Raw genomic sequence first — 22,126 nt, forward strand, 5'->3', positions numbered from 1 at the left:
ATTTTTGCACGCCTTGCTAAAAAGTATGTGTGTGTGTGTGTATTTACGTGCGCACGTCAAAACACAAACCAACACACACGTGCAGCTCTGCACTATTAGCAGATTAGCCTACCCATCTCTGAGAGTTCAGCCCCTTGTTTGATAATTCTGTGTATCTGCAGTGTTCTGCCAGTGGATTAAAGTGTGTGCATGTGTGTGAGTGTGTACGCATATGTGTGTGTGTGTATGTGTATATATGTGTCGCCAGCACAAGCTAACACTAATCCTAGCCGAGCCCCAGCGCTCCCTTTCATCCAGCCATCATTTGTCTCCGGCTGGGCTGATGTCACTTTGTAATGAATTTTGAGCAGTCTGAGAGAGGCCAGATAACCAGGCATGCGCATGCACGCATGGCACGAACACACACACACAAACACACGCGCACACAAATATATATATAAATATACACACAATATAGTGCCCTCCTCCATCTCGGGACTTGCACACACCAATGCGAAATCAAACAGAAACACTTGCAAACAGGCATCAAATCACACACACGTAGAGTATCACGTTCACACAGACACACACAGAGGAAAAACCGTTACAAATTTCATGTCTTTTAAATGGGGGAAAGGGGGGTCTCGCTCTCAACACAAACCCCTCACTCTGCCAGAGAATGAAACCGGTGTGTGTCTGTGTGCATGGGTGAGTGTGTATAAAAGAGCTGAGCTCATCAATCCTGTACCGCCTTAATAACCATATTTTATAACACACACACATAGCACACGCAGGCACACTCACACACATATTCACAGAAATCAGGCAAAGGGTGCATTGAGGTCAGCTTGCATTTGCATACAATCACTTTGGCCATTGTACGATGAGCAAAAGAGGTCTGCAACCCCCCCCACCACCACACACACACACACACCCCTTTGGAAACATGATATGATTAACCCTTTCATATACCACGTGGTGTGAGTACACACACCCATGCAAAAAAGCACATACAGACACACAGACTAAGCGCTGGCGCCATTGCTTTAAGCGGCAACACATTAAGTGGACATTATATACAGCATGAAATTTTCATGGCAGATGCTGGCATGTGATTGAGGAGGAAAATTGCAGTTGTGTTTGTGTGTGCGTGTGTGTGTGCCTGTATTCATGAACACTTATATTTTTGCATTTGCACACGTGGCTGCTGTACACGCTGTGTACACACAGTCTGTGTGTTTGTGTGTGTGTATGAAAGACTGGGACTGCACTCTGCTCCTGATGTTTTATTAATACATCGGTGACAACGGAGATGAAATATCTCCTGTCAGCCGGGAGAGGCCGGGCTGCAGAAATTGCAATTTTCACTGCTGGTGCTGCAGCGTCCATCTTTGTATTTTAATTCACCTCACCTTCATACGGAGGGGGGAGAGGACGCACACTGTGTATCCATGTGTGCGCGTGTGTGCTGGTGTAAATGCTGCATGTGTGTGGTGGGTACCAAAGTCCTTCATCATTGGTTTATCTTTTCTCTACGCTTGACTTTTGTTCAAAGCCAAGGAAAAGCAAACGGTACAAACCGAACAGCATGTTTCACATAAGCATGCGGTGGGAGGGGTGGAGGGGTAAGGGTCAAAACAGAAATACTGAGAAAAAAAAACACGTGTTAGTAGATCTTATATATTGCAAGGTCAAGTTGGTGTGTCAAAATAATAAAAATGTTTATAAAGTAGAAGGAAAAAAGTGATTTGTCTCATATCGCATCCTTTTGATGGAATTTTTTTTATTCAATTAATTTAAAAAGATGGTCATAAAAGTTTAACAGCAATTATTTTTATTTGATATTATCCCTATAATGCAATACGGGACCATATCATTTATCCCATAAATAAATTTGCCATAATGTTAAATAAAAATGTGTGAATTACAGCTAGTTCGTTACCATTACATGACAACTCTGAATAATTTTTTGTATTTTTTTATACTTCTGGATATGATCTTCACAATGACTTATTGCACATTTTTGCATTCGCCCATTAAGCTGGTCAAACTGCAAATTAATCAAGTCATTCCTCTAACAGATGACAGCAAGCAGAGGAGGAAATAAGTCAAGTGAAAGTGGTCTGAACTGCAGTGTGTGATCTTAACAATATCAAACCACGGTCTTAACAAACCTCTAGGGGGCAGTCTACCTGTAGCCAGACAAAACACAGGAGAAACGTGAGACAATGAACAGAAAGACTGAAGGAGAGGAAGGAAGAGGGTGAAGAGTGGGTGAAGAAAGAGAAAAAAGAGAACAGGAGGGGGTGATCATCTGGGCCTCATCAGTGCTTTTTTCTCCTTTCCCCTTCTAGTCAGTTATATCTGTGGTCTGTGTGTGTGCGCGCGCATGCGTGTGTGTGTTCGTGCGTGTGTGCATATGGGGAATGTGTTTCCACACTGAGGACATTCCCAGACGAGCTCTCTCAATACATCAGCACAGCGTCTGCCCTCTGACTGACCCTGACAGTCACACACCACACGGGTGTGTACGTGAGCGCGTGAATGACTGTGCGTGTTACATCGTGTTAGCGTGGATGTGTACCATTGATCAAGCGAGTGAGACAGTGACTGCATATGTTTGCATGTGAAATGTCATGTGCAAGTATGTGTGTGTGTGTGTGTGTGTAACGTGTGTGTGTTAAAGAGAGACAGAGCATTCTGCAGCGGGGGGACTCTTAACCATCAACTTAATCGCTACCAGAGGACACACAGAGCAAAAACTTTCGCAGTCACCTTCCACTGCCTCTGTGCATGCACACGCGCGCGTGCGCACACACACACAAAGCGGGCCAGACTGTGGAGGGTGTGTGATTTTGGCAGCCTGGTGGGATTCTCTTTGATGTGGGTCAGTCGGAACATTAAAGCCGGCCGGTGAGCTCGAGCTAACCACAAACCCTGGCTTCGATTACGCTGCAACCAACACAAGCCTATATTTAACTGTTAAAAAGGAAGAATAATTAAGTGTCTTATGATCAGAGATTCAACCTATCAATTTGATATGAGATTTTATCAGTTAGTAGCCACTGTAACCAGTTAGATTCCTACCCATAAATGTCTGTTTTGTTTATCCAATAAATACTAGCTGAAATTTGGCATCCGTAGTAGAAATAAAAAAAACCAAACAAAACATGCTCATATTTTTTCAAAGCAGAGCAAAAACCAAACAAATAGAAAAGCAAGATTTAAACAGACGGACGCAGGAGGATAGAGTGGAGGAGAAAGAGATGTCTGAAAAGAAAAAATAGAGGACTAGACATATGGGAGATGGAGGCAATGAAGAATATATTGAAAGTGTGAGTGCAGTGTGTTTGTATGCACGCATGTGTGTGTGTGTATGTGTGTGCCCTCTAGCTGTATAATGACCTGCTCTGAGACCACTCACTCCCCCTCCTGTCTCCCCCTAAGGGCCCATAACCGCCATGCCGGGTCATTATGTGCCCGGTGGAGGACTCGGTTGTACAGCACACAACAGTCGAGCAATGCCACGCCAGGAAACTGGACATGGAGACTCCAAAATGGCTGAATTCATTAGCTGGGTTGAGCTGCCTCTAATTTGCTTCCTTAGGGCTAGGACGGTGCTCATTAAAGGGGTAAAGGAGTAAAAAAAAAGTCTTGTTTTGCATTTTGTTTATCTTAAATCATGGATACCATAAAATTGGAGCATCAACTGAAACTGTAATTGCTGCCAAAGAAAATATATGATATATAAGAACTGCTAAAACAACAAGACAAAGAATCTGTTATTGTGTAGCTTGGACTGCGTATAGCAGAGCATTTTCAGAGTGTTAAGTCTGTCTAATAATGCAGGCTTGATACTGGGTCCATTTTATCTGTGCTAATAATGAAGCCTTAATGTTTTTGTGCAACACATTTGACTCCCGTGTCTCCTCAACTTAGGCATGATGTTGATGCTGATTTCTTCTTACAACTCTGGTCACGTCCCCTGTGAGACCATGTGTGCGTATGTGTGCGTATGTGAGCAACAGGGGGCCCTGTGATGTCACATTCCTGCGCCGCGCGCGTGGCTCTAGTTTGGCCTCTAGGTTTTAAGGGGAAAGCTTTGAAACATTACACCATCCCACACAGTCACAGCCACGCACACACACACACACGTATACACACCGAAACACACACACACATAGTCAAGGGCCAGTGGTAATACTGCCAGAGTAATAACCTTACAGACTTACTGATCCCCCCCTCCCATTCTCTCACCCTCAAATCTTTATTTACCCTACTCTCCCTCTTTATCCCCCCTTTCTCCCCTCGTTCTCCCTGTACCTTTCCCCCTGAATTTCAGCGCGTTTAACAAGCATTTAGATCTTAACCAGATGTTGTTAATGTAGCATGTCTAAAATACTAAACATCAACCCAGCAGAGAGGGTCTACAGCTCCTGCACAGGGCCTGGGAATAACTCACTCACACAAACACACACACACACACACCCGCTTTCCCTCTCTCCCCCTCACACACACACCTAACCATGAATATCTCTGCGTATAACGCACATTTACTCCTACGCAGCTTTCAATGCATTTCATGCACATAAGTCCACAGCCCACATGCTAACATGTAAACACACCAGCACAAGCAAACACACGTTTCCATCCACACTCTCAAATCCACCCACGCTGAGCCATTTATTGTTAAAAACATGCAAACTTATTACACCAGCAAAAAAAAAAAATATATATATATATATATATATATATATATATTGTTTCAGGTCGACTCTGAAAGCCAGACAATAGGATTGTCACATTTAATTCGCTCCTGGTGTGAATGTCAATAAGTTGAACTGACAGAATAAGCTGAAAAAAATGACTTTTTGTGTAAAAAATGCTTGTATCAGCAGCTCCAAATTTGCTTTGTTGTTGTCAATTACGACTTCCTGAGACTCTTCATTGTATTTTCTTTCGCTCAAATTGCTCGCTCTGCTGTCTTGCAGGCGACTAACAAAACACCTATTACTCTTTTGGAGAAAAAAAAAGAGGGGGGAGAAAAAAAAAAATCATATGAATAAACATAGCCAAGATTAAAGGCTTGCATGTCTTGCTTGCTGCGCAGACAGAAACTGTTGTTTCGTGTTAAGAAGGGTTTCATTTTCAGTGCTGTGGGCACTGGGTGGATGGGTGTGTGTGTCTCTGTGTGTGTGTGTGTGTGGAGGGTGGTGTTAATGATTCTTTAATGGCAAATACAAAAAGGTTTTTCACAGGACAAAAATATGACTTCAAAAGTTTCAGTGGTGGATAAAAAAAAAGTTGCCCCAACACCTGGCCTTATACAATAGGCTAACACACCTACTGTACACCTCCGCACGTGCACACACACACACACACACACACACACACCTGCATCTTACACAACAGCCATATTGCATTTCGGCTGTTTGAATCACCTTAGGCTGAGTAGGTGAACCGAGGAGGCGGCACGGCATGCTTACTGAGGGATTTAGGAATAATTTGAAAAGAAGATTCTTCTCCTCTGTTTCATCTCCTCCCGTCTCTTTCTCTATTTTCTGTTTTTTCCCGGTCTTTTATGATTCCTCGGGCCAATATTTATCTAGCCCCTGATTATAAACATCTGGCCGATAGGGCAGTCTGCGCAGCGGCAGCTGAGATGCACACACATGCATGCACTTGGAGAGTCTCACACACATAGTGGAAATATCACACACACCTGCCAACATGAACCTGTCAGGTCCAGACCGGAGGACGGTGGGAGGGAGAAAAAGAGAGAGCGAGAGAGAGAACTAGGAGCTGAGGGTTAATGGCCTTCCCATCTCTGTGATAAGAATTCATTCTGTTCTATTACCAGCACTTATCTACAGAGCCTGCTGTCTTTCTCCTCTCCCTCAAACACACACACACACACGCACAAAACAAGGGTCCGAGATCGATAGATGAACCTAATGAAGAAAGCAGCTGTTTCTCGGCATACCTGCTCAACTCTATCAGCCCAACAAGATCTCCCTGCCTCATTCATCTGTCTAGCTATCCATCCATTTATCTATCTATCTGTCCATCTATTTTTCTATCTTTTCACACAGCTATCCGTCCATATACCTATCCCATCTGTTCCTGTGCGCCACCATTTACCCGTTATCTCTCCATCCATCACTACACTGGTAAACAAAGATACGAGCAGGATAGATATAGTTTTCAACTGACCAGACCGGTCCTTGTCATGTATTCAAGGTTTATTTATTTTCCGAGAACTAATACGAGGCCTGAAAACAGGGAATCTAATAAAATGGCTGCCATGGTTTAAGAGAATGGCTGTTTGTGTGTGTGTGTGTGTGTGTGTCTATGCTTAAAATAGGCCTGTGACGGGCAGTGGCCAAATGGATAATGCTTAAACAGATCTTTATCCTATTGGGCTACTGTCCCGTTTTTAGCTGCATAAAACCATCTGCTTTCAGAGCCACCAAAAAACAAGACTGTAATCCTGGATGAAAAACAAAGGGAAGATTTGAGTAGACAGAAAGGACAGATAAAAAAAAATGTTTAAAAATGTGTATTTTACACATATAAAGATGACAAAAAAAACTAACCGTGTTTCCAGTCACTTTATTAATTTCAAATGGTTTTCGGTAACTGTATTTGTTACCGATGCGATTCAGTCGAGCACCACGTAGCTTCCATCAGCGCTTAACCGTTTTTATATGTGACACGTCTTTTGTGATAGAGGCATGTGCAAAACGAAAAATGTGTTCATCATCAGGGCCTCTAATGTGTTAAGGTCAGAGAGGATGGCAGAACTCATAAGAAGCCACAGAAGAAGGAAAAAAAATATCTTCAAGCCAAAATATTCATTAGGTTGCTCAGATTCATCTCCAAAATGACCACATGGAACCTGTAACACATAGTCACACATGTTCACACGCAACACACACATGCACAGACCTGGGCCTGGAGATGGTATTGTACTGCCCTGGAGATGGTATTCGCAGACAGTTACAAATAAGGAGTGTTGGCTTTCCTCTGACTTTCTCAAAAACATGCAAAAAATGTCCATTTCATTACTGGCTAAACAATGTCATATGGGCCCCCACTGGCCCTAATAGAAGCAGACAAAGACAGAGCAGCACACATATGCTTCGAATAAATCAGATTACTGAGGGAGAGTGGGGAGAAAAAGAGCGAGAGAAAGAGGGAAAGAAAGAGAGACACCGCCAGACACTTAGAGGATTGATAATATTCCCTTTTCTTACTACCTCCACCCCCCCCTTCACTTTCTAAACTCCCCCAACCACCCCCCTTCCCCCCAAGCAGGATCTGTTTTAGATTTGAGCCAGTACTAGAGCCATATCTCTACCTTATCTCTGCTAGCCGTCAGAAAACAGAAAGCACCATGTTTCCATGCATTAGACTCCCGGCCCCTGACACGCCACTTGAAAATCTCACAGCCCTTCAAAATGGCTGAGCAGGAAAATAAAACAGCAAAGATATCATTTAATCAAATGAAATGCAGGTTACTGGGGTGCATTGATATCATTTCTGGAGTGTGCTCTGATACAGTGTCATATCAAAGAAAATGTCAGCCGTGAAAATTATGGAAATGCGTTTTTGGCATCGTGACAACAAATGTCACCCAAAATCTCCCAAAATGAGATCACTGTTTGAGTGCTATAAAGTATCATTAGCTCTTCTTTTCTTTCTTTTTCTTTTTTTTGGGGGGGGGGGATCCATCACAATTTAAGGGTCTGTGACATTTTCACCCCCTGACCACCTCTGGGTATCAAACCCCATCAAGACATCCTGTTGTGTTTTTGGCTCCAATTACGCCAAAGCGCTTCTCGGATGACTGTAAAGGGAAATATTGATTCCCCTTAAAATTGTAACAAAAACGGAAGGGAAAAAAAATCACAGGCAGGGTGTGGAATATATTAACAATATGAAGAAAAAGGAAAAATCAATATTCAAATGACTTCTTTTATTGATTTATAATTAAGTCTTAATTGCGGCAAGGCTTGGACTTTCAAATTGCCTTGTGACAATAGCTGAGAAAGAAGATGGGGGGGACATTATTGATACACGTTAACAGTAGTGGTCGCCCAGACATTGATTCATCCATTTTGTGGTGCCTTTGGCATGCACGTGCAATCTAAATAGACGTGCACACACATGCGTATATAGACACATATATACACCTCTTTGGATAAACACAACCCCACACCTAAGTGAACTTACACAGCATAATTAACCTTCATCCGGGAAAAGTCAGGACTGTCTTATCTGCAAACTTGACTGTGTATATGTGTGTGTGTCGGGGGGGTGTGCGCTTCAGCGTGTGTGCGTATCTGTCGTAATTACACCATTAGGTGTGGAACTGATTGACTTCAGATGGGGTTGTTAGAGGTATTATTCTGGACAAAATAAGTGAGCGAAAAGAATGTGTGTGTGTGGGTGAGAAGTGTTCGCTTATTTAAGCTTATGTACAGATTTTTAAATTAAGTATTTACCTGATCCAAACGCACGTGTGTGTGTGTGATCTCTTCATGTGCCTGAAGCCCATGTGGCCATGTAAAAGTGTGTTTATGCTCATATCTGTGTGTGTGTGTGCGCGTGTGTCCCCACGGGCCTAATCAGGTATCAGATACCTTTTGTTTTGGGAGCTCATTGATGGATGAAATCTTTATCTGTGCTATTGATCAGGAGGGTGCAGGTCCTAAACTGTCTGTCTAGCTGCCTGCCTGCTCCAGCTCTAACAAGATTGCCAGGGCCGAGTATATCAGTTAACATTTAATCAATGGCAGCTTAAGACACTGGGGCTAAGGGAAAGAAGCCCACTGCTTCAGCCCCTGCCCCAAACCATTACTCTGGATTGAAGCTGAAAATACATGTGCATGCATGTGTGTACGCGTGTATGTGTGCGTGTGTGGGTGCTCCAAATGATTACAAGGGATTGGGTATGGTTGATCACAGGTCTTCGGGGGACAGAGGTGTGTGTGTATACGCGTGTGTTTGTGCTGTGTGTTTACAGGCATGCGAGCGCTGGCTTGTCAATACATGTTAATATGTCAAAAACGCCGGAGGGTGCTGCTTGTGCCGCTCAGAAGAAAATAAGAAACTGAATGAAGTGGCTGATGTATAAGAAAAATTTCCATTCAAATCAAGTGAAGGCTTTCAAATTGAACACTCCTGTGCAAAAACACACTCACACACACACACACACACTACAGCAGAATGATATGACATATCAGGCAATGCATGATTTTTTTTTTTCTGCCTGGCTTGCAAAAAGCCCCCTGATGGTAAAATGCAAAAGAGGGGAGTCAGCAAAAAAAAGAAATATGATCAGTTAGACTTTTTTTTTCCTTTGCTTTTTAAAATTTTTTTTTACCATCAGCTCATCTTGCAGTAAATGAAACCCCATCAGATCTAAGAAGCAGATCCTTCGCCGCCTATCTTCGGCTTTTTCTTTCGTTTTCGCATGCATGATATCGCCAGACATCGCCATCCATCAGATCTCATTTTGTGAGAATTAAACATGCACTTACAGCATTTGCCTATGCACCGTATCCGTGTGTAAAGTCCAGAATGAGTACAACGATGCGTGTGTGTGTGTGTGTGTGTATGTATGGGGGGGTTTGCTTTGACGGGGGAAGCCCCCTCTCTCGTCCCTGTCTTTCGTCCAAAGCCTAGGAGATTCCCACCACCAAAAATCAATGTGTGTGAGAGCATATGTGCGCCTGTGTGTGTGTCAAGGTTTTGTAAGACAAATCTCTCCAGCATGCGCCGCTTTAGTGTTATTGAACCAGGCTTCGATCACTCGGCCACTGTGAATAATGCAAGGCAGGCTACTGCTCACTTACAGCACAGGATGCTCGCGCTGGTGTGTGTTGAGCGTGCGCGCGCGTGTGACAGGACGGTCCTTTTTCCTTCTTGCAAATGCAACAGGGCAGTTCTTCGACGTTCCTCCGCTTGGCCCTCTTAATCTCGTGTCAGATACAGGAACTCCCACATTGATACTGGTCTTTTTGAGTGTGTGTGTGCGCGCCAGTGCGTACGCTGGAGGCTTCTTCAGTAGACGGGAAGAGCTTAACTCGAGCAGACAGCTCAGGCCTGCACTTTGACACACCCTGACTCATTACATACAGCCCGCACACAGTGGAATATTGTCATTAAAAAAGACAATTAGATATGAAGTCAAGGGAGCATCACTTGCACACATGGAAGCGCAGCGCAGGAAATATAGGTGAACACACTCGCCTTCATATCCCCAGGTATACGAAGCAGAGATATTAATAATCATGATGTTGCAGAGTAATTAAAATGATTCCAAATGATGAGTGTGTGTCTGTGTGTTTTGAGTGTGTGCCCGTCTGTTAATTAAGCTGAATGATTTGATATGACGTAAACCGTACTGCTTTAATGGTGTCCTATACTTGATGTGGCTTGAGGGGACAACAGTTGATGGGGCTATAGGGAGAGACAGCATGAAACACACACACGCACAACAGATACAGCTGCTCATTGGCCCTGCCTAAGAGGAGCATCCCTTTTTCGACATAATTATCTGTGTCATCACTTATGAGGCAATTAAACAAACATCAGTTCCTATTTCCTCTCCCTGTGTCTCTCCTCTCTTCTTATTCTGGATCTCCTCGCTCTGCCGCCATCTGTGCTCCTATCCCTGGTCCTCCAGTCTATATAGTTAATCCTCTCCTCTCCTCTCCTCCTCTCCTCTCGCACATCGTCCTCCCCTCCTGTGTGACTCCAGACAAGGTTTCAATTTCAGCATGCTGATTGTCTCATTGCCGACTCTATGCATGTCTAACACTTACTGGCTCTCTAGGGATGGGCAATACACACCATAGAATGCCTATTACACTCCCACGCATTTCTAGGGAACGTGTGTCCATGTTTGTGTGTGTGTCTGTGCAAGGGGTGATGAGGGTGTAAAATGCCTATTACGCTGAGAGTCTGGTCTCTCTTACACTGGAGAGAATTCTCTGGCGCCTAAAGAGCAGAAAATTGCAACGCTCCTCTTCCTCACTCCCCATTAACCTGCTTTTGAAACAAAGGTCTGGCCAAGGTGTGCGTGTGTGTTTATGTGTGTATCCCTGCCCATTAGACTTATGCACCAAGGTGAAACACCTTTTGCATCTAACCAAGCAGAAACAAAAGCATTTTTTTAATGTATATAGCTTTTTAGATTTTCAGTTTTATTCACCTGCCTTATACAGGCTACTTCTTATATACTATCATTTTACACAGCGAGAAAAACTTCTCTTCAGCCTCCTCTTGTCTCTCTTCAATCACTTGCATTTTGTGAAATGTATATTTTTTTTGCCCTTAAATGAACTTGTCACTCACTCCTTCCCTCCTTTCGATCCTTTATAAAAAAAAAAAGATGGCAAGAGGAGATGGCATCTCTTGAAGAGCCTCGAGATGACTAAAGCAGCGGGCATATTTGTCTAATTTGCACAAAGACATCCACATCAAAGCACAAATCAAGAACCATGCTCATTCAATGGATTTTTATCAGTCTATCCATTTCTTGTTCTTTTTTTTCCCCAGCACCCTCTTTTCTCTGTCACATTCCTCTTTCTCTCTCTATTTTCAGAATGTTATTAGGACATGATAAAAGCAAAAGGGATGTCATGACACAGGACCCCCTGTTAGCATTAGGAGGTGGGAGAGAAAACGAACGGGAGAGAGAAAGGGGGGGGGGGAGCGAGAGAAAAAAAGATGAAAGAGATTTGTCTGGAAATGATTGCTCACAAGGCATTGATTCTCTGCTTTAATCTCACACAGTGTGCTCAAATTTCCTATTAGGGAGATGAAGAAAAGAAGCAAGAGGGAGATGGGTCTTATTCACATAGGTAGGGAGGTGAAACTTGGCATGTCTCTCGGAGCTTCTTTGGGCAGACAGAACATACATTTCCTTTTTTCTGAAAAAAATAAAAGTAATGTCCAGATTAGCCCCGTTATTATTTTATTTATTTGTTTCTTTTCTTTTAAATGTACCGCCTTGCTTTTGGACCATTAGTATGCTGTAGGTAAGCAGTTGAGACAAAAAAAAAATACTGTTACTGCTACTGTAATGCTGCACAGTCAAATAGAAACACACACGACAAGCCACTGACAGCCGCTGTAAGTGCAAAGCTTCCTCCGGTTAGAGCAGATTAGCCTTAGCCAATTGGTAATCAATACCTGCTATCAATTCTATACCTCCCATTGATGGATGAGGGAAGAAAAACTGAGAGGAGAGTGCAGACGGACACAAGAAAAGAAAACTTTTTGCAGAAATGCTGCCCAGTAACTATACTTCTTAATGTTCCTATTTTTTTTAATGTGGCTGTGAGCGTGTGTGCGTACAGGCTGCCTTCAGTGTCCATTTGTGAATTGTATCATCGCTGTCTGAGATTAGTGGCTGCTTGGACCAGTGAGCGTATTGCCTGGTTACCGTGGCTCCGGCTCCACACAACCCTCCTCCCATCACTGGATTGTTTGTCTTAATGCTGTGTGACATGGGCCATTGTTTTGTCCATCTGTGGTTAAGAGTCAATGGACAGGGGGTGTATGAAGGGATTGGGGAGGGAAAAGAATAGACGTGAGGGAGAAGAAAATAAAGAAGAACAGGGGTGAAGAGGGTGGGTGGGGGTGGGGGGTGGAAAAGGAAAAGAAAAACAAGATGGGGAGAACAGCTAAGTGGTGAAAAAAAAAATACAGGAAGACAAAGGTCAAAAGAACCTGAGAGTAAGGGGAAAACTTGCAATAAACCTGTGATTTCAATATGGTCCTTGGACTTTGCATTCACCACTTCCCTTTCCAGGAGTCTTCCAGAGGCTTTCAGGTCCATATGGAGTGGGGGGCCTTAAGCTCTTTGTGATATCATTGACGTGAAAGACGTTCTGGCCCTGTGACGCCAGTCCCCTCTTCAAAGGGTTAAGTCATATTTAGTATGCGTCCTCAGAGCCCCACGGCTTTGTATTGTAAATAAGACTAATGTGGCATTGGTCAGGTATGCTAATTCAGATAATCAGCGCAATTTCTGCAAATTATAACTGTCAGTGTGTTGGGCACAGAACCTTGGCGGAAAACATGAGGGAACAATTTAGACGGGGTAATACCCCTACACCAAAGAGCTGCTCAACTCAAAGAAAAACAATCGGCCTGAGCCCATACCGCCCCGACACACCATTGCAAAAATAGTTTATGGTGAACGAGGCACTTTTTTTTTTCTGAGGCACAAGTCGGGCTCCTGCCCATTTTTTTCTGTGTGCACACACAGAGACCACAAAGTAATTATAATTTGCTTGGATGGAATTATTCAAAAAATGACCACATCTTTTACTCCCTCAGCCATAGAGAATATGGTTTTGGGAAATTTGGGGTAAATTGCTACTTGCCGAAAATATAATAATATACATATATGAATGCGTCTTATTTTGATTTGACAAATGATTTAAAATGCAGAGTATTGTCTCCAACTAATTGCACGGCAATAAAAAGCTACATGCTTTACAAAAATCCTCTTGGGCAAAATCACATCACTCTCATCAGAATAGTTCCCCCCCCAGAAACTGTATTTGTATTCGTGTTGGACACATAAAATAACATTCCAGGTTTTTATTATGCGAGGAATGAATCCCATCTGACTGAAATCTGTGGACTTTACCTTTTACAGTATGTAAGTAACTTCCTGTGTCACGGTACATGAAGAAGAAAAGGTCAAAAATAAATGACTGCATTTAATCATCTGGATGTGAGCAAATCGATATGCATTATAACTGGCTGGCTTAAACTATCCAGAGCAGTTCTAAATGTACATATCTAATAGATGAATGCTTAAAGCTGTTCCTAATAAAGGGCTGAAGTGTCCTTTCATGAGCTAGTTATCTGGTTTCACCCTCTCCATCCTACAACTTAAAAGAGAAAATGGCCACCGCTATGCTAACTCTAGTGGTTTTGCTAGATCTGGGTGTGTGTTGCATCCTTTCTCTCAGTCCTCTGGCCATCCATGAATGTTTATGTAATGGCCACAAATTACTGAGACAAACCCTGAAAATAGATTTCTGTCTGAGGAGAGACCTTTCCGAAAAAAGACAACCACTGGAATGGCGAAACCATCCCCACCACCCGAAGGAAAAAAAAAAAACGAGGCATAAGATGAATAAGTGAAACTGAGGGAGGAGGTAAAACCTAATACCTCAAAAGTTTCTTCAATGTCATCACATCGAAATGCTCTTTGGGATGCTCTTTCCCACATTGAAAATGGGATGATTTCTTTTTTTTCTCAGTGTTTTTTGGTTCCTCAACTTAGCTCAGACACAATTCGACGGCGTGCATTTTAAAACAAGGAATGTCTGTGAGTTCGGAAACAGGCAGGATGGCACACTTTCCCACTGGCCGTGCTTCCACCACCTCCTGCTGGAAGCACGCACACAAACACACATCTATATCCACACTCAGCCATATATATGTGGATAATAAGAGTCCATTAGGCTCAGGTTTTAGCCTACAGCTGCTATGTAAATGGTTAGCACTGCTACACTAATTTAACTAGGACCAAAAATGTCCCAGAGCCTTATCACTCAGAGAAAACAAAGGGCTCTGGACACACTCGCACGTGCACCCACACGCACATGATAAAAGTGTTGCTGGTCTATCTAAGTCAGAAGAGATCTTTTGTTTAAAACAGGGATTCAGACAAAGAGGGTCTTCTCCCTCCCTCTTTAATGCATGTCGGGTGACAGTGGTTGGGGTCGGGAGAGAGAGGGGGGGGTTTACAGAGTGATGGAGATGTGCGGGTGGTGGGGTTGGTGTTCGAGGGATGGATGACAGGCTGGATTCTCAGACATAATTACCTCCATAAGATCCCATCTCCCTTTCCTTTTTGAGAGGGACAGAGGGAACAAGGAAAGGAGAAAAAAAAAGACAGAAAGTGAAGTATGCAGAAAAGGCCTCATGTTTCTGCTTGGTCTGGCTTATGAGGAGCTTTACACATGATGGAGCACAGGGCTAATGGGCGAGGAAACACATAGAAAAACACACCCATGCTTGCACGCACGCACACACGCCTCCTGAAAATGCTCTTTGTAGTTAAACAAATGGTCAAATGGTTGAGAGAGACAGAGCTGGCAGAAAAGGGAAAAAAAATCGCTGTAACAACTAAGCTTCAGAGGTTGTTAATTTCTCAAAAAATCCAGCTAAACAAATTGTTCAAATTATCAAACCGATGATGGAATACCCATGACTCGCAATCTGTCATAGTTTTCTTTTTTAGCTGTTTTACTAAACAGCTCCATTCAGGACGTAACTTCATTACAGAGCGCAGAGAAGTACAAAAAATATCTAATTTTTCTAATAACTTTTGGACGACCCTCAAAGCAAAATGGCCTCTAAGTCCTCCATGTTGAGAGGCAATTCATTTATGCCCGCTCTTCTGATGCAAACTGGCATTTTTTTATAAACTCAATTTTCTTGATCATTTCTAACTGCACACAGAGAGGGACGGTTTATCTCAGAAATGTGGACACAGTGGGGTTTTGTCTCTGAAGGACGCAGTTGAGAGATTGCGGTGAAAAGTTCCTGCTGTTTAGGCCGGGAGTGCTAACCGCCGCACATGCAAGGGTGCAAGCGGGCAAGCGAGCACAGAGTTCACTCACTTCACAATGGTATTTACCAAAGGTAAAGGCGTGAGTTGGCTGGGCCCAGGTTCTGAGAATCAAACACTCAAGAGGACAACAGAGACCGACAAGTTCTCAGAAAAAAGCAAAGACACACAAATGCACACATGCATCGGCAAACCTATGCATTTACAAGCTCACAAGAACTGCATGTACACTCCTGTCTTTGTTCAAAACACCTATATTCTTGCGGTGTGTCTCTCCAGTACCGTATCCTTAATTAGGCCATAAAATCAGCATCAAAATTGTTTAATGAAAGCCATTCACATGTACATAAAGTCCAGAGCATTAGAACTCTTATTCCCAAATGAGCCTATAATTATCTGGCTTGGTGCCAACTCCCAGGCTTTAAGAGAAAGATACCGGTCAGCACTTAAATTAATCTTTTTCATACCAGTCTCTAATGAACAGAAAGTGCTCGAGTCAGGAGTTGTAGCCCCAGAAAACTAACAGCACACGAATACACAAACAGAGGGTCCTTAAACTGAACGTTGGATGAAAATGTTACCTACTATAAAGCATTTTCCATTGCTGAAAAAAAAAAAAAACCCCACTCGCATCATATATCACTGCGGGAGCCCAAAGCGATTACAATATACATTTTCTTTCTCGTAAGGCGGGCTAGCGTGCAACGTTAACAGGAACTATTTTGTAATCGGAAACCAAAAGTTAAAAAAATCCTAAAAATAAACAACAAATACAACAACACGGATTTTATTAGCAAACTACAGAACAAGAACACAAGCTCAATTTATTCCACTGACTCTCAGTGTTTGATCTCTCCTTGACACGGTTGTAACTTCGCTCACTGCGTACACCTGCCAAATACTTATGGGCTACAAGGAAGTAGCCTTTGAAACATTTACCACGTACCCTGTGAAAGAATACCGTTGTTCAGAAAAAAGTTATATAGAGTGGGCAAAAGAAGGGCATCCAGAAAAGTGGCTTAGCATTTTGGACGGTGCCAGCGTCCGCTTAAGCTTTTACACTATCTTCCTCATGGAAATTCACCATGTGCCATCTCAAAGCCAAGGTATAAAATGACGGCCCAAGCAACAAATTTAGTGTGTTTTAAGAGTGGAACATTGGAAATTTGGTGCAGCGGGCTATATTGCTTTTGACAGGTTTAAAACCTGCTTGTGCTCGCTGGTTTGAGATTTAAAAAGGGAAGGGGAGGGACAAAAAAGAAAAAAAAAAAGGCCTGGAGAAAAAAATGGACAGGAGCTAGAGGAATAAGCAGGACAAAGAAGGAGAGAGAGAAAGAGGGGAGGGAGGGGGGCAAAAAAGAGGAGATGAGAAAGAAGGGGGGTGGGTTGGTGGCTATGTTAAAATGTAAGGTAATGATTTATCTAAGCATGCTTTTCTGCTGCACCCCAAATCTCACCGAAACTTTGATCCATGTGTAATTAAAACCAAACATTCACCAGCAGCAGTCTCCACTCCAGGACAGGGAGCTCGTCTCCTGTTAATGTGTGTGTGTGCGTGCGTGTGTGTGTGTGTGTGTGTGTGTGCGCGCTAGGACTCACATATGTTTCTAAGCGCTGGGCCCCCATCTGTTTTGGGAGTATATGTACAGTATAAACAGGACACTTTGGGGAGCGCAGATTCATGGTGGAATACACATGAGCTGACACACACACACACACCTAAACACACACACACAGACAGATGTATGGGCTAATGCTATGCTGGAATGCTCTTCAAAATGTGTTACCCCCCCCTACTTTCCCCATTCCCCCCTGCACTACCACCACACCCCACTCCACCCGCTCCTGCAGGTCAAGCAAAGCAAAAACAAGTTAAGCGCTCATTTTCTCCCGGCAGCATTAACATAGGGATGACTAAATAATGGACCCTGACTCTCTGTCTTCTGGTTTAAATTACAACGCAGCCCCCTCCCCTTACACCCTGCAACCCCTTACCCACCATCCAACCCCCCACTCAAAGAAAAACGATTAATCTTTTTTTTCTTTCTTTCTTTCTTTTTTTTTGTCTCTCTGAATGTTTTACAGTTCTGTTACACTTATTAGCTGCTGGCAGGACGGAGACTCTTAAATGAAAGCCAAATTGCTTTGGTCATGAGAAAGGAAATGAAAGCTCACTCCAGGGAGAGACTGTGCAGCCATAGCATACATGTGTGTGAGTAACGTATGTGTGTACAGGCCTTTCACTATGAGATCCTCCCAAGGTGAAATTTCATAAGCTGACTGCTTGCCTGCTTGGGATGTCCCTGTGCACGGGACACTGTGTGTGTGTATGTCTATGTGTGTGTGTGCATGTTTCAGATATAAGAGCAGCAGCCTAATAGGAACAGTATGCTCATTTTGGAGAGATTAGGAGGAATGGACGGGCCTGTATCGAGAGACGTGATCTGGATATGAAGGCCAAAGGAAGGAGGGAATGAAGTACGGAGTGAGAGAGATTTGACAGAAGAAAGAGGGAGTGATGCAAGGGGGGAAAGAGATAGGAGGAGTCTAAGGACTAAAGATTGATGGATCTGACTTCAAACAAAGAAAACTGACCACTTCAGCTAATATCAAAGTTTAAAAATCTAAAAAAAAAAAAGAACAACAAAAAGAAAAACAAAAGTGGAAGCCAATACAAAACGTTAAAGTCAGGCCATGTGTGCACTCCACCAGAAAAAACATAAAAATAAAAGATGTGACAAAAAGTTAATCCCCAAAGTATTAACTGAAATAGCCTTAAAACTAACAAATATTCTTAAGTATCAACAGTTAAAGCAAACAAAGTAGGTTGAAAAAGCACAGACCTTGGCTGCTGGGGCACTCCTTGACATGGAACAGCTCATGAAGGCTCAGCCCATCCTCATCTCCTCCCAGGCCTTGCTGGTGCAGCTGGAGTTTCCTCAGTCCTTCGTTCTGCTGGTGGCGAGCTGAGCGGGCGTGCTGCACCAGGTTGAGGCGGGCCTTGGTGGAGTAGTCGCACAGCGTGCAGTAGTAGACACATGACTCCGGGCTGTACGAACTGTCCAGCTTCTGCAAATGCTGTGGAACAGAGAAGTAGAGAGTCTGAAGGTTAGATGCATTCACCTTTTAGGGACAATTCAAAAATGTCAAAGCAGGAGCAACTTCATTGTTTTTTTTCCTGATATCTTTGTAACATTTTAAACTTGGCCAGAAAAACCTTCCTTCTATTATCCTTCCGGTTAAATTCCAAAAATTCAAACACCCAGAAATCCCACTTGCCTGTTTCTAAAAAAGCCAACAAAAAGTCAATAGTCAACATTTCAGTCAGACCCATTATTAGCTACAGTGGTGTTATAGGTATTTCTGAAAGAAAAATACTAGAGAGCAAGATTCCTGACAAATGGCTCTTTTATATAAGTCTACTGCACAAGTAAAGATCTTCAAGAACTATATATTTAAAAAAGGTATAGGCATAACGGCAAGACATAAAAGGGATGGACAAACATGAAACTACCAAACAGAAATAGATATAACTTCTAAGCAGCTGAGCTTAGTTTAAAGACTAACATTTCCAATTAACTGGATATCGTCTAAGTAATGCAAAGACTGAACCCCCCCCCACACACACACACACAAAAAGTCAGACAAGGTGTTGAGTTCAGAACACTGTTTTTGTCTTTAACATGCACATTGTCCAGCTCTCCATATTGTTAGCAGCTGCGGGGGTTTCTCATTCAATGTGTGCTGTCAGTTGCAAGCCCCTAATTTCCACTTGCCTCTTTAATGGCATTGCAGCCATGCAAAGCTACCCCCTACCTCTTGCCCTGCCCTTGGTGCATGTAGGTGCACAAACACCCACACCCACACACATGTACACACACACACACACACACACAGGCATGCACGCACAGCCCCCATCCCACCTTGCCCTACTCCCATACACCCAGTCAAGCCAAGCATATCAAGTGTGCTTCTGTTGTTGCTGCCGGGCTAATGAACAATGCACAAAAACAAAAGACCAGGCCAAGCTTTTATTATCTGATCCTCTGTGAAGGGGAGAAGAGAGAGAGAGAGAGAAAGAGAGCAACAAAGAGAGAGAGAGAGAGAGAGGAGAAGATAGCACGGCAGAGACACAGGGGTGGCTCGCAAAGGTTAGTTTATACTTTGTTAAGATTTATTCATACAGCCATGTGAGAAAGAGGTGCAGGGTTCTATGCATGAATTAATGCAGATAATGACAAGTGTGCATGTGCTAGCCCTGCTGAGTCTCTCACCTCTTCCTATAGGAAGACGTTTCATTCTGGAAGCAAATGAAAAGTTAGCCAGGTAATATTTCCTCCCGAGTATAGTTGCATCAAGCTATATGGAGCAGGAAGAGAGAGAGACTGGAAAAATGTATGTGTGTGTGTGTGTGTGTGTGTGTGTGTGTGGTGGGAGGAGTGGGTTGCAGGTGTATGAGTTCTAACCCCCCCCCCTCCTCCTTTGACAAACAGGGATTAGCAACATAGCTACAGCCACTAACACATCTTTTCTCTCTGTCTCTCCCTCTTTCTTTCTTTTGTAGGAAATCTTGCGAGGTTTTTCTCACGAGACGGTGGGACGTCCCCTCGCAGTCAGAGGCCCTTTCAGAAGTCTTAAGTTTTAATTAAGTCGGAGTTGTCAGAAGAAAGCTCCCCTAGTCCAGAGCTCAGGGCCATTAATTACAGCTATCTTTGTTTCTCTGTGAAAGGAGGCCTCCCTCGCTCTTTCTCTCTCTCTCTCTCTCTCTTTCTCTTTGCTTCTTTTCTTTCTTCCCCTCCCTACCTCGCAGGAAAACTGGGCTGCCGAGCCTCACTGTGGAAATACACGTGTGCTACGGAAGCAAGCACGCATATATCACATGCATAAACAAGAAAGTGTGACGTCATGGCTTTTCTTTCAATATGAACTTTTCAGTGTTTTTTTTAAACACTGGCGTTAAACAGAAGGTGCTTGAAGTACCTTCTGTTGAAAACGGCCTCTCAAAGCAATGCCATATGCTATACAGCATATGCAAAAGCCCGTGTAGTTGCACACATTCTGACTGTCATTCATCCTCTGATCAATTAGGACAACCACAATATCAAAACAGGATTAGCTTGGAGTTGGTTCTTTCTGAGCTTAACCGTATCTGGACATTTAAACACACTTTTATTTTAACGTCATTCTGATAGAAATGGGGCCCAGTTACAGTTGAATGAAGCTGAAAGCGGGGCTCTTAGAACTGAATAGAAAACTGGTAATCAAACAAAGCCTTTCTTTCCTCTTGTGACAACCTCGAGAAGTACGTTAAGAACAGCCCCATATGACGACCACGCTAGAATTGGAAAGTGTGTGAGCAGACATGGCCATAACAGTTAAGAGTCTTATCAGGAGAGGCAGAGCTTCAGAAGAAAATACTTGATGGCTTAAACTGGTTCCTAATGGCAGTAGGAGAATTGTAGCGCTTGTGGCCTCAAACACCACACATCCTTTACTGTTGTAAGTTACATCGTAATGTTTTTAGGATGTGAGGCTTCAGCTGAGAGAAGCTGAATGATATACTTTAGGGTTGAATTGGGATGCCAGATAGGTTTAGACCTAATATTAATTCTTCCCCCATCAGCACATTCCAGAGGGTTTGTTTAAGACCTAAACTAGAGGGCTGTCTGTCGCTCTCTGGCACTCCGCAGGCCTGAAATGCAGGCGGTCTGGTGATCACAGGCCAGAACATCCATGATTTATGAACTTTTAAAGGAGCACTTTGACTCCTGCCAGGCGTGGGCTGTGTAATGCATATTCAAACACACAAACACACTGTTCCTGCTCCTGGGTTTGTGCCCCCGTGTGTCTACTTGTAATTTATGCTGCTGCTGATCTGTATGTGTGTATACTTGCTGTACGCACATTTGTATCATATCGAGCGTCTTCGCGCAGAATGGCAAAAAGAGCCATCCTTGTCAATATGGCACCTCTCCAGAGTGCCTGGTGGTTAATTGTTGGGGATTAGTGTTTGGCAAACAACCAAATAAGCCAACACTCCCTGTGGGCCAATCAAAATCAGCTACACAGCACTCCCTGGGTGAATCTAAACAGGGCAGATGGAAAAGGGGGTACATGCACACACATAAAACCCCTTTCAGACATGGAATATGCCACATTGCTGGCTTTATCAATATGTTATTGTCAATTGTCAGCATCAATTCTAATAGTGTGACTAGCGGAGAGAACGTTTAGTACTCTCCACTCAAGACTTCTGCGGGAAATCTACGTGCTAACTTACGTAGTGACCGGAAATTCCTTTAATCCTCACACCGCAAACGTCCACGTCACTACTGCCTGACGTGTAGTTACATTTATAGTAGAACTCACATATGAGAGCAACAGTGGCTCTCTCAGTATGTGTTTCTCTGGTGTTGCAGCAAGTGATCGTTACCGTGGACCCAAATAGGCTCAGACAGAAAGAGAGAGACAGAGAGATCCCTCTTCTGGTCAGGGAATTGCAAAAATATATCATTGTGGCAAACTGAAAATAGAAAT

At 43.3% G+C, this 22,126-nt stretch overlaps 1 protein-coding gene across 1 annotated transcript in view; it reads right to left on the bottom strand.

Moving 5' to 3' along the window:
- zfhx4 (zinc finger homeobox 4) overlaps positions 1-22,126 on the bottom strand; it is a 93,369-nt gene that overhangs the window by 19,653 nt on the left and 51,590 nt on the right. Inside the window, 1 exon segment of the mRNA XM_025910132.1 lies at positions 18,433-18,667. Within this exon segment, the coding sequence (XP_025765917.1) occupies positions 18,433-18,667 (235 nt within the window).

Source organism: Oreochromis niloticus, linkage group LG9 (genome assembly GCF_001858045.2).
Source record: "Oreochromis niloticus isolate F11D_XX linkage group LG9, O_niloticus_UMD_NMBU, whole genome shotgun sequence".
NCBI classification, from domain to species: domain Eukaryota; kingdom Metazoa; phylum Chordata; class Actinopteri; order Cichliformes; family Cichlidae; genus Oreochromis; species Oreochromis niloticus.